This window comes from Lepidochelys kempii, chromosome 4, assembly GCF_965140265.1.
Source record: "Lepidochelys kempii isolate rLepKem1 chromosome 4, rLepKem1.hap2, whole genome shotgun sequence".
NCBI classification, from domain to species: domain Eukaryota; kingdom Metazoa; phylum Chordata; order Testudines; family Cheloniidae; genus Lepidochelys; species Lepidochelys kempii.
In genome coordinates, this window is record NC_133259.1 from 31,595,162 (window position 1) to 31,608,831 (window position 13,670).

General features: G+C 42.0%; 1 protein-coding gene across 1 annotated transcript; it reads left to right on the forward strand.

Annotated features, from left to right (window-relative positions):
- Positions 1-744: 744 nt before the first annotated feature.
- Positions 745-6,796, forward strand: RPL34 (ribosomal protein L34). The gene is made up of 5 exons (XM_073340866.1): positions 745-870; positions 1,837-1,910; positions 1,995-2,094; positions 4,064-4,167; positions 6,669-6,796. The coding sequence occupies exons 2-5, from the start codon at positions 1,846-1,848 to the stop codon at positions 6,751-6,753; spliced, it is 354 nt and encodes a 117-aa protein (XP_073196967.1). The 5' UTR covers positions 745-870; positions 1,837-1,845; the 3' UTR covers positions 6,754-6,796.
- Positions 6,797-13,670: the final 6,874 nt, after the last annotated feature.

The following is a 13,670-nucleotide window of genomic DNA, read 5'->3' on the forward strand; positions in this document are numbered from 1 at the left end:
GATTCAGTCCTTCTCCCCTCCATTCCCAGGGTGAGGAGGTGTGTTAAACCCAGTGCTTGGCTCTGGCAGGGTTTGGGTTTGTAAGGTACGCACAGTGCTGTGTGTGTTAGAGCCAGGGTGGCCGCAGCCAGTGTTATGGGTCCAATTTAAGGTTGTCAGCCCTCCCGGATTGGCCAAGAGTCTACCGGAATCGGCCTCAATCCCCTGGTGACTATTAAAAGCAATCTGGGAGATTACAATCGGCCAAAAGTCCGGTCAGCGGTGCAGCAGGGCTAAGGCAGGCTCCCTACCTGCCCTGGCTCCATGCGGCTCCCAGACGTGGCCAGCATGTGCAGCGCTTAGGCGCAGCCGGTCTCCGCAGGCTGCCCCCCATGCCCTGCCCCGACTCCACCGCTCCCATTGGCCCGGAGGCACAGCCAATGGGAGCTGCCGGGGCAGCACTTGCAGGCAGGGAAAGCGCACAGAGCCACCAGGCCGCCTCTGAGCCTAGGAGCTGGACCTGCCAGTCACTGCCGGGGGCCGCCCGAGGTAAACGCTGCCCAGCCGAAGCCCGCGCCCCAGCCCCCTCCCGCACCCCGAACCCCTTCCCCGGCCGCGCTCCAGGCCGGGGAAGGGAGGGCGAGAGGCGGCCCAACGGTGGCGAACTGTGGGCTCTCGCCCGATCTTCTTCAACACCCCCGCAGGCAGAAACTCACACCACGGCCAGTAGCCCTTAGTTTTCCGTACAACATGGCGATACCCATGCCCCGCTCGACGGCGATCAGGAAGCTTGACCTAGTAAACGGGAATACTACTTCCGGGCTTGCTCCGTCACTATTTGAACTTTGACCCGCGCCCTTCCTCTTCCTCTTCCGATCCCGGCGAGACCAGGTATGGTGGCTTCCATGGCTTGGCCTATGTACGGGAGCTGGTTCGATCCGCTTCCATCCGCGGATTGGCGGGCCCGGGCGGCCTGGGGCTGAGTCCCGGGCGGGTACTGGAGTGTGGGGAGCCGCGGGAGGGCGGTATTGAGGAGCGGGGATTGCGTCAAGGCCCGGATGGAGCCTCGGGACCGGGGTGTCCCGGGCGGGGCCGCGGTTGGGCTCGCGCCTGCTGGTTGCAGCCCATGCCCCGCACTCTCTTCTGCGGCCTGGCGAGCCGCTGGGGCCATCGACAGGCCGCGGGGTTACGGGGATGCTCCGGAGCCGGGCCGGGCCGGGCGATACCCGCTTGGTGGGGGCGCCTCTCCTGCTTCTCGCGCGGCTGGGGCGCCAGGCAGGGAGATGGGGGAGCCCTGCTGCCTTCTAGTGACTCGTGCAGCTTGTGTCAGAACGACCGGGAGAGCGAACACGGGGCTTCTGGGATGGGCCTGGCGCAGTGGTGGTGACAGGGCTGTCGTTCAATGGGCAGGAGACGGGGAGCAGACAGTTCTGCCTGCTATGAAAGGTATAGGGGTTTTCAAGCGCTCAGTATGTAGGTGCTAGCTACACTGTGATTCCACAACATCTCAACATAGAATAATTTGTTTGTAGATGCGGATACTTCCCCCCCTTTATAACGTGCTTTGAGATTTAGAGGAGACAAATGCCAAGACTCAGAGCTTATTATTGTTATGTTTGTGGGATTAGTATTACATCTTTACTACTAGCAGGTGTGAAACCTGAAGCATTCTGCTGCCCATGTCAAACTTCAGTGTACTGCTGTTGGCAGGGCCATTAAAAGTAATATAATTCACTGATGATGTCATCTACTTCTTGTTGTCCAAATTCTCCCCCCGCCCCTCCAAAACAAAAGTTTAAACCTAGTGGCAAAAGATCATTGTGAGTCTAATGCTCTTTCTCTCATTCCTTTATTTAGATATAAAAAATGGTTCAGCGTCTGACATACCGTCGTAGGTTGTCCTACAACACAGCCTCTAACAAGACCAGGCTGTAAGTAAGATCAAAGTTTCTGAGGGTTTTATCTGTTTGAATGTAGTTATTTACACTAATTGCATGTTTCTCTGATGCACACAGGTCCCGGACACCAGGTAACAGGATTGTTTACCTTTACACTAAGAAAGTTGGCAAGGCACCAAAGTCTGCATGTGGTGTGTGTCCAGGAAGACTTCGCGGTGTAAGTATTGTACTCATATAACCGGTTTCAGAGTAGCAACCGTGTTAGTCTGTATCCGCAAAAAGAAAAGGAGTTCTTTTGGCGCCTTAGAGACTAACAAATTTATTTGAGCATAAGCTTTTGTGAGCTCACAAAAGCTTATGCTCAGATATATTTGTTAGTCTCTAAGGCGCCAAAAATACTCCTTTTCTTTTTACTCATTTAACTGGTCATTTTCGGTACCATGATCAAATACTTCAACTCCCACTGTTGCTGACTTGCTGTGTGATTTTTCTTTTCTCTTTTCTTTTCTTTTCTTTTTTTTTTCAGTTAACAATCTTGCCTAGTGCTTTCCAGTCTTTAATTGGAGATATGTGTTTGTTGTGAGGATTAGTTGTTAAAACTCTGAAAACGTAAAGCATTTATTGGATAGTGATGCTATTTTTTTCCTTAATTTTTGTGCTTATAATCCACAGCATCTGAGCCCCTTTAGCTTAGGGGATAAGTAGCAAATGCCCATGCAATAAAAATTGGGCATGGGTAGACTTAACAGAATTCACCTTTTTTATATATATATATATATATAATCTATATAGATATGGATGGATGATATTTATTTTAAGTGATTTTTTTAAATGGATTTAAATTTTCAGTTGCACTAAATTCTGGGGGTGTCAGAGCATTATTTAATGACACCCCTACGTTCTTAAACAGGATTTTTCTTACTTTATCTGTAAATTTCAGTTATCAATGGAAATAATATTTTTTCATTGGTTCGGATGGGGGGGATGAAATTGCAGTTTACTGACATTTAGCCATAAAAGTCTAATCCTTGCTAGTCTAGACGTAGATAACTATCAAAGAGATACTGTAGTAGGAAACTGTAGTAGTTCTATGTGCAGATTGTACAATCAAAAGTGAGTTATAGTAACGGCAGTATTTTTTAAAAAAACAAACAAAAAAAACTGTCCATGTAGCAAAGGTATCATTTTATTCTTACAGAAAGAAGGAAATTGATTTAATCTTTGCTAGGATTGCTTCCAATATATCACTAACTACCCTGCCTGCTGAAACACTTAAAAGGGTTTGCAGGCTCAGTGTGAAAAGTGACATTTTAAAGGACAATGTCTATTCTAAAACTCATATTGTCATCCTCTCTGACTCTACCATTTCCAAGTAATACCACCACCAACCTAGCTTGATCTGGCTGCTGTGTCCATTGTATTTGATAAAACTGATATATTTGTAAAGAAAATATTTGGGGCTTTATTTTAATTTTTTTGTAAAAGAGGTTCTTATTTGTTTGTAGTACATGGACTGCTTGCTGGTGATTGCCAGAGAGCTTGTTCGACCACATGATACGTCGTCATCTTGTTTCTAGCACTAAATGTCTTTAAAAGATAGCTAGTACATAATGTCCAAATGTCACTTTTCAGTAAAAGCAATTACAGTAATATCTATTATGATGTAGTCTACAGTGTGATGAAGTTTGATGTAGAATATGTACAATGACTTGAAGAGACACTGTAACACAAATTTCCTTAGTTATGTTATTAACAAACCATGTTGGGTTATTTAAAAACTGATAAGTCTTAGAATTTCTTTTTATAGTCTAGTTCTCAGCTTCACTTCCAGGTTGTCATGCAGTATTTTGGCCCAAGCAATCTACTGACATTTAACTACCAGTTTCCCACAGTGCCGGTTGGGGGAGATCCTAGACCAATAAATTATCAAAGTAGGGACTTTTTAGTAAGATATTTGTAGTAAAGAGATATTGCAAACAGCTGTATCTTGTAAAAGCATATCTTGCACATTCAGCAGAAGTTCTCTTTTTTTTCCAAGAGAAACTGCTCAACATCCTTATGCTTAGTCTGAAGTGACATGCTTAAATGGTCTGCTTGATTTTTTTTTTAAATATGGCTAGTATATCCAAAAAGTATGCATGATTATGAATTATTCTGTATGACATTTCAATTTTTGCTTCACGTAGGTTCGTGCTGTGCGCCCTAAAGTCCTTATGAGGTTGTCAAAAACAAAGAAGCATGTTAGCAGAGCCTATGGCGGTTCCATGTGTGCTAAATGTGTCCGTGACAGGTAAATTTTTAAAAAGCTAAGCAACTTTATCATAAATATTGGTCAAAATGGGGGAGGGGAGAAGAATTACTGTTCATATATTAGCAATAACACATTTTTCTTCTTATAGGCCAAATTTTTCAGACCTGGGTGCTTAACATTCTTTTTAACAGAATATTTCTCTTGACTGACTTGGAATGGATAAACATGGGACTATGAAACTCAGCAGTGATGTAATAATCTAGATGCATTTATATGTACAAAATCTTGTCCCCTGGATTCCAGCTGGTTCCTGTTTTACTATCTTTTTGTTATAAAGGTTTTAGATTCTTCATTGTAATTTACCATCAAACATCATGATCTTTCTGTATAAACCTGAACTTTGAGTTATGTTCTGAATACTGATTGATACAGGAGAGAAGTGTAGTTATTTAAGGAAAGCATTAATGCCAAAGCTGACCCTGTATAAAAGTATGACACTAGTTAATCTTCTAGTTTACTGTCTGTCTTAGGGCTAAATTGGCACTGCTGCGATCAATGCAGCAGAGTCGATTTAGTGAGTCTGGTTAAGACATGCTAAATTGATGGGAGAGCGCTCTCCTATCCACTTCTGTAATCCACCTGAAAGAGAGGCAGAAGCTATGTAACTTACATGGACTTAGCGCCTTAGTGAAGACAAGCCCTTACTCTGCATACATAGCACATATTCTTACAACTCAGGTATTTTAAATAGTTCTGCCTGTCTTGTGTGAACAGTGACTAAGAATAGATATAAGTTGAAGTGTTAGCTTTTTCATGCTGTTCACTGAACCCAAGTCCTGACAATTATTGTCCCTGTTAGCTGCACGCTGAGCATCTCAGCATTGATATAATGGCTTTGCTATATGGATAAATTTTACATTGCACACTAAACTAAGGCCATCTTAATTAATTTTATGGCAAAGTGCCAATGTGTATTAGCCATGTCATAGCCAGAGATAACAAAAAGGTCCCTGGTGCAATGAGCTTCGTCTATGCGCGTATTAGACCAATTTGAGTCCAGATCTCCAAAGTTAAAAGGTTAATATACTATTCCCTGCCTGATCTGTACTATAACCATTGCTAGCAATTTTTCTACCTTTAAGTATTTTTAAAAACCGAATTGCAGAGATATGTGGAAGACATCAGGTGTGTGACTGACATAATGCGTAGTTCAAAATTTTCCATGCTAAATGTGCCACCGCCCTCCCCCCCGCCGCCCTCCCAGCTTGTTGAGGATGCTAGCCCGTACACTGGTGTTTAATTCATCTATATAAAAGTTTTATTTTGTGACTAAGACAGCCTACTACAGGTGTGAATGATGTGAAAAGCAGCTTTATCACATGAAACGTGTATCTTTAAGAATAAAGATAGCTTGATATGGAAAAAAGTGATAGTAAAAAACCACCTTTTTGAACTGTGCAGAACTAAGTGTGAAGCACTAATATTCACGACAGCTTGAAGGTAAATTGGGTGTTTGGATACAACTCCAGGAGGTGAAGGAAGTTTCTAACTGTGAGACGCTTGAGCACTACTGTGTTATATCCTACAGAAAAGGCAATCTAGGGTTCAGTTAAACTGTTTTTAATATTGATTAACTAGGAAGGTGACAATTCCAGGGTTCTTTTGCTGCTGGGCTACAAAATGATTCTCTGTATCACGCAAATAAATCTGTATATGGCACTAGAGGGAGTTGGTGCTGCTAGTGGGGGGAGAAAAGATCCTGACTATCATGCAGGAGGGGAGCAGGGGTTCTGGGCAACAGGAAGGAGCCACAGACTGGGTGTCAGTGTAACAAATGTCTGCTGCCATGTGGCAAGGCAAACTTCTAGTATTCTTTATTTTTGGGGTGGGTCTTATATGTGTATAATTAGGGATGGGAGGAGTATTTGTAGAGACATGGATTTGAGAATCAGATTAATCCCATCACTAGTATTTGAATTTGCTTAGGCTAACAGCAGCTTTTTTAATGAGATTATTAAACTACTCTTCCATGTCACTCAACCACCTTTGTATTAAATGGTAACTAGAAATGTTCATATGGTATATTTGTGTTTGGGTATGGCAAACCATCAAGCAAGCTGTCTGGTGAGTTAAGCGTTCAATCTTTTTAGGCTTGAGATCCTCTACATAATGACCATGTCTAACCTACAAAAATAACCATGTTTAAACATGACTGTGGCCTCTGTGTGCATGAAGGGTGCGGGGGGGAAGAGAGAACTGTTTTAATCCTGAAATACCTAGGCCTTTGCAGTTTTCTGAGTGTTTTTTCTGCCCACTTTGCCAAGAAAATACTATGTGAGGCCAAAAGCATTTTTAAATTCAGATGGTATGCATGTCTTATTTCAGTAGTGCTGGCAGTGGTGAAGAGTGCAAGTAGAAAAGTTAAAAATTGGGTTTTAGGTATCATTTTGTGCTTAATAGCTGGGCTTGGAGAAATGTGTGTAATATCAAAGCACAGTTTATATATTAAAGAGCTAATGAAGGCTTTTTCTCTTCCCTAGAATCAAACGAGCTTTCCTTATTGAGGAGCAGAAGATTGTTGTGAAAGTGTTGAAGGCACAAGCACAGAGTCAGAAATCTAAGTGAATCTCTTTGTATTGTCTGCCTAATAAATAAAAATTCAACTTTTCTTGTGTCCTCTACCATTCTACATAAGTATGGGCAAAGCTAGAAAGCATCTTCATCAGAAGATTTGCTAAATGCAAAAATAACCTTTTAGTTCGGTGTTCTAGTGCAGTTTTCACTCCCAAGGCAAGATGTTCTTCTCTGTTGTAGTTTTCACAGCCACTGTAACTACTCTGTGAAGAGCTTTAAAGTCACTACACAGACTCGGTATGCAACTTTTTAATCATCACTCAAATCTCTCTGTGCATATGGGAAGAAAGAGCCTCCCCTTCATGGCCCTGGCCTGCCCCAGTACAAAAGGGTTAGTGAGCTTCAGAACTCCTCTGCAACCTGAATGTAGTTGAGATGGGACGGAGTGTTGCTGAACAGGGATCTCCCACTAGGCCAGCCAGTGGGGAGAAGAGTTTTGTAGCACCGATGGAGGAGCTGCTGAAGTGGCTGGGGTATGTCCTCAAATGTAACTTGTTATGCATCTCCTCACTCAGTAAGTTGGAACGTGTCATTGATCCTCCACTCAGAATAAAATGTTGTCATTTTACTGCTACTGTTAAATTCAGGTAACTACTAACATTTCCCAAAGTGTGGTGTGTGGAGAGATGACTGGTTGCAGGATGCTGGCTCTGTCTGTTTGTAACTGATTCTACAGGCAGCCCAGAGATAAAGAAAAAAGGTGAAGCCTCACTCTGTACAGCTGCTACAGAGGGAAATCAAGATTTACTCTGAATCAGTAAGATGGGAGCTGTTGACTGGGTAATATGTCCAAGGAAGCATGCAAGTGGCAGGGAAGCAGCAGCAGGTCCAACCGTGTTCAGATATCACACAGTGCAATATAAAAATCTACCTAGGAACAGGCAACAGAAGTATGAGGGAGATCAAGCACATATATACACTGAGCGCTACAGCAGCATACAATGGTGTGTAGCTATGCCATGAAACATGTTATGTAGATGCGCACTACACTGATGAAAGTTTTTTCTAATGCTGTAGTAACTCCACCTCCCTAAGTGACAGTAGCCAGGTTGCTGGAAGCAGTCTTCCATCAACGCAGCTTCATCTACCCTGGGGGCTAGGTCAGCGTACCTGTGGTGCTCAAGAGTGTGAGGTTTTCATACCCAAGTGCTGTAGCTATATATACTTAGGTTTTAAGTGTAGACCAGGCTTGATTTTTAAAGGTTTTTAAGTATTGCTCTGCTCAGTGTTGCAAGGCCCAAGTAACATGTCCAAGTCTCATTTTCAAAAGCGACTTGGGGTATATGTATGTTGCAAAAAACACTAAACGGCAGCAAGTCTCAGAGCCCAGCTCTACTGACTCAGGCTCATACTGCAAGGCTAAAAGTAGCAGCCTAGATGTTCCTCCTTGGGCTTGAGACAGGGTTCTGAAACCCAGTGAGGGAGAAAAGTCTTAGAGCCCAGGCTCCAGCCCAAGCAAGAATGTCTGTACTGCTATTTTTAGCCCTATAGTGTAGGCCTGTGTCAGTTGGCCTGGGGTTCTGAGAGTCATTGCTACAAGATTTTTTTCAGTATAGATGTACACCGAGGTGCCTGTCATTGGGACATAGGACTTAGCCATTTAAATCACTTGCACTGTTCCAGTGACACCTAGGGGACTAAGTCCTTTTTTAAAATGGGACTTGGACATGTAATACTTACTTAGGCCTTGCAACACTGAGTAGAGCAATGCCTGAATACGTTTAAAACTCTAGACTTAAGTAACTAGTCTCCAGAGGTATGCAATATTCTGTTAGGACAAGTAAAATATACTAAATCTGCTAATACTGATTTTTACAGTGAGACTTGTAGTTGCCATAATGTAACAAAGTAGGAACGGTGGAGAAATGGGTTCCACATTATGAAAACAAACTAGAGAAACTCCTGCTTGTGGTCACAAGCCGATGCATAACCATCAGCTAGGAAGAGATTTCTCACTAGCTGCAGTTTATCTAGTAGTAAAGTATACAACTTTTCTCTTAAAGGTGATCTCTAAAGGGAAAAATGGGCTTGTACATTTTTGCTTTTTTTCTGTTAAAATATCCTTAAATAATACCTAGCTTTTATACAGTGCTGTTCAGCAGTAGATCACAAAGGAGGTGAGCATTATTATTCCAATTTTCTAGTGTTTTTTTCCCCTTCTAGCTTTTACCTTAGTAATTCTAGTTCTGTCTGTGCTAGAAGACTATGATTTACCAAAAAAAAAAAAAAAGTCAAAAGGGCAAAAGCCCAATTTTATTCTGCTGCAAGCTGCCTTTAACAGCTCTTCCCTAAGAGCAAAGAACCCTTCATTCGGCCTATACTGTAACCAGCCAATATTCAAATATGGAAGGGGAAGAATAATTTGATATTAAAAAACTGACCAATGGTGGTAGTCTTCTGGTTTGAAGAGGTCCTCAGTATCATTCGTTGCTCATTTTTCTCCCAATATTATGGACCTCAGCCATGGTCACTTTTCATGGAGAAACAAAGGTCTCCATTTAAAACTCCTGAATAGTTTGGTGGGGTATTAACAGAAGAGATGAAACAGTCTCTGTCCCCCAAGAGAAGTGCCCTTCCGGTCTGCCAAGGCAATGAAGACAGTTTTGTTAATGTTCTCAAATTGAATGAACATACACCTATTTAGACTGTAAGCTCTTCAGGACAGGATGCTTTATTATATGTTAGTACCTAGCAATGATTGAGAATCAAAGACCATTCAAAACCTAGGGAGGTGGTGGAATCTCCTTCCTTAGAGGTTTCTAAGGTCAGGCTTGACGAAGCCCTGGCTGGGATGATTTAGTTAAGGACTGGTACTGCTCTGAGCAGCAGGTTGGACTAGATGACCTCCAGAGGTCCCTTCCAACCCTGATATTCTATGATTCAGAGCAATAGCTCTACCATTGCCAACCCAGCTTGGAATGTGTTTTTAAAGGCTATAAACTAGCAGAAAGACCTTGCCCTGGGATTGTAACATTCACTAAATTGTCTGAGCAGCAGTGTAATATAAAGTTCAGTTTTCAAAGTTGAAGTTTATATTCACTGTCTTAATGTAATACAACTGTATCTGCTCTGCAAAATGCTGAAAAGTATGGATTTCAGACAGGAAAGGGAAATGAAGACAGGTGTTTAATCTTCCCCATAAGTGGTTTTTCAATTAAATATGATTCAACATGCATGATTTACATTAATGTCTGTTAGATTAGATTTCCTTTAGGGCTCTTGGGGGTGGGGGAAGAATGGTGGGAGAGGAGTTGATATTCACTGTGAGCTTCCATTTTGGTTTGTACAACATTTTCAATTTAATCATTGCTAAATAATGAACAGGCAGAAATCAGTGAAATTAGGCAATTTGCTCTGAACTGGGGTGTGTGAGGGTGCGGGGGAATTGGAAGGAAAGAAAAGAAACCAATTATAAAAATGAAATTTGAGTGAAGAACAAGGGCAACTAAAATCTTAGTTTCCATGTATGATAGCTTGGCTAGCAGCAAAAATAAAAATGCAGTCATTAGACAAAGTATCAGGGAAATGATAATAAGGCTGTTAGATCTGTGTGTGCGTGGGTTTTTTGTTTTTTTTTTTTTTTTACATTGATGACAGACTCAAAGCAGACAGCTGCAATTTAGATATCAAGGCAGTTTTTACAGGTGTGATGTGCCTCTTAACTAGCAATGTCTTCAAGGTAGTCACTAGATTAAATTATTTAGAGGCAAGGTATGTTTTCTTGTAGAGCAAGTCTGCTAAACACTGACAAATAACCAAACATTTTCATGGTTGACAGTGGGGTTTAGGTTTCATGTACAAGTTTTATTGCTTTACCTATGGAGTCAAATTATGCCTATTGAATGGTAGCAATATTCCTATTTACAGAACTCTTTACAGATGTATAAGAAGACATGATACTTACCATTATGCTGCTGTCAATTAGAGTTTTGATACTAACTTCAGTATGAGTTGGAGCAGGTTGTAATTTACATATAATTGAATACTGACATCAGTGGCGGCTTGGGCAGGTAATGCTGCTTTGGGGAGAGATGTGGAGTACTCATGGTGATGGTAGAAAATTGATTTTTGTGTGTGTGGAATTCCTGCTTAATGGACCTACAATCTGGACTTTAAGGGATTTGTCGCTGCATCAGTTTCCCTTGAAAAACATGGGGTCATCTTCAATGTAATGGGGTTCCAAATACATCTCAATGAAGTAGAGATTATTTTTTTCTCTTCATGCTGATGATTAAAGGATAGTGCTGATACTGGAAATGAATCAAAATCAGAATTAGTTTCAATTGCAGTATTGAAAATTGTATCCTTTATTTCACCTTAAATATTACCTGCTCTTCTTTTCCCACAATTTAAAAGTTAAGATCACCTGCACGTGCCACACTGCATTTGATTAATTGTCGGCAGAAGCATGTCAGCATGCTATAAATATTCAGATGGGCTTAATGCACTAGATATTTCCCTCCATCCAAATTTGAGAAATCTTTTTGATGAAATGTATATTTTTCTGGCACCGCTGACAGTGCCATCATCCTTCCTCTCAAACAGGGCAGTAACCTGGAAGTTATTTTTGACTACTTCCTCCCTTTTGGTCCATGGATCCAGCCTACCTCCAAATCCGCTGATGTTTCCTCCATAACAGTTCCAAGCCAGGACACCTTTTTCTCTCCGGATAGCTAAAACACTTGTCCAGGCCCTTATCATCTCACATTCTGTCTACTGCAATCACCTCCTCTCTGGCCCACCTTGCTCCCATCTAGTCCTTATGAAACATAGTTATTAAGATCATCTTCCTTGCCTGTTGCCCCAGTCATCTCACCTCACTCTCTGAATTGTCCATTGGCTCTCCTTTCACCGTCTCAAATTCAAGCTGTTTAATCTCAAGGTCCTTCACAGGGCCCGCTGGGGCTTGGGGCTTCAGCCCTGTGGGAGGTGCCGGGGCTCTGGGAAATAATCTTTGAGAATTTAAGCCCTGATGGTAACACATGCTCTTGATTGAGGCTCCATTATACTGGGACTGTACAGAGAAAAGAGAGGGTAATAACTTTTGATCTCATCTGACCTGGGCCAGATTTGAATGAATGACCTAAAGGTGAAAGGCTTTAGAACTAACCTCTAGTCCTCTGAAGAATCCTGTTTCCCCACAGTTCCCAAAAATGTCTTTCAGTATATTGCTATCCTCCTCTGATACTCAAATGAGTCCTCATTCCTTCATTGGCCTAAGTAGTCTTTTACTGTGATAGCTGCCAGTATTTTCCTTTTCTTAAGATCTGCATCTTATTTTTCTGAGCAAATGCTACAACAATCTCTCCTGGGAACATTCAGAGTATGATACACGTTTTTCCATCTGTTAAGATTAAATTACTGTGGACACAATTACTTTAAAAGTGTACTCCTACCACGCTGTGGCCACCTCAGTCAACTACAGTTTAAAATATATCAATTTACAATAATATTATATCAAAGTAGTCAGCGATGAAACAAAACAAAGACTTTCAACTAAGCAGATCAGGACTAGTTTCATCTCAGTTATGTTCTATTATTTAAATCTATTCAGAGACAGCACAAAATTCAGCTTATTAGGACTGGAATTTCCATTGTATAGGGTTTACTGCTCTGGATGTATACCTGTCCTTACCTGATATGAGAAACTGCTGGGCACAAGTCTCCAGCTCTGTGCTCTCTTCCCAGCCCCACTGAACAGTGCACACATTTGTGTACTGTCTGTAACATAGTATGGTGTCAAACATGGGGAAGAGAGAGACCACAGCAGTAAGGAACGGGGAGAAAAACAAAGGAAAGCTATGTGGGGAGAATTGCAGAGAAGAATGAAAACTGAGAAAAAAGCAAGAAATAATTGAAGTTGAGTAGGGAGGAGAGGGATGAATAAAGCTGTAAGGTAAAGGGCAGTAAGGAATTAAAAACACAGAAGGGTGCGGGGCGGGAGGGCGGGAACACCACTAGAAGGAAAAATGAGAGGACAGAAAAAAAAGGACAGGAGAAAGAAAACAAATGTGACCTCAGGTATGCTAGAAGGACCAGGCACAGTTCCACTGATCCAACCATTAAATGTTGGGAAGCACAATTTTAATGTAAATGTGAGATCTCATTATCTAGCTGAATGTGATGGTTCACTGATTTCTTTCTAAACTCCACAGTTGGGAGCAACTTTTTCTAGAATATCTTTATTTAATGGCTTTGACCTGCACTGTTTGCAACACACAAAAGTAGCTTGAATTATTTATTTATAAATTTGTGACTTTGTGTGATGGTTCTTGGGGTACCCAGGAGCCTAGTCACCTTGTTACCTCCCGCCTTCAGCTGAGGGAATCTTGCCTATGCCTGGCTGGGTATCAATTCCCTAATAGCACGAGCTTTTAGCTACTCAAGCACTCTCCTCTGGGCTATGCCAGACTTGTCTTCGCTGGAGATTAACAATAGATGCATCCCAGTTCCCAAGTTCCTTTGCATCATTCCCCTGTGATATCCTGACACCGGCTATTCACAGAAATCCCAGATCCTCTGCCAATGTAAAATCACATAGCACTTATGATCACTTATAATAAAACAAATGTAGGTTTCTTTAAGAAAGAATAGAGATTCTACTAGAAACAAGCTGTAGTGCTGTAAACAACCAGATGCAATACAAAACAAAATATGCTCCTATAAAATGTCACAGATGCCCAGAGACATGGCAAATGCAAATCAAATTAAGTCTGTAGTCAATTACAACCTATAGCCGGGGTGGGCAAACTTTTTGGGCAGAGGGCCACATCTGGATATAGAAATTGTATGGTGGGCCATGAATGCTCATGAAATTGCGGTTGGGTTGTAAGAGGGGGTGAAGACTCTGATTGGCGGTGCAGGCTCCGGGGTGGGGCCAAAAATGAGGAGTTCAGGGTCTGGGAGGG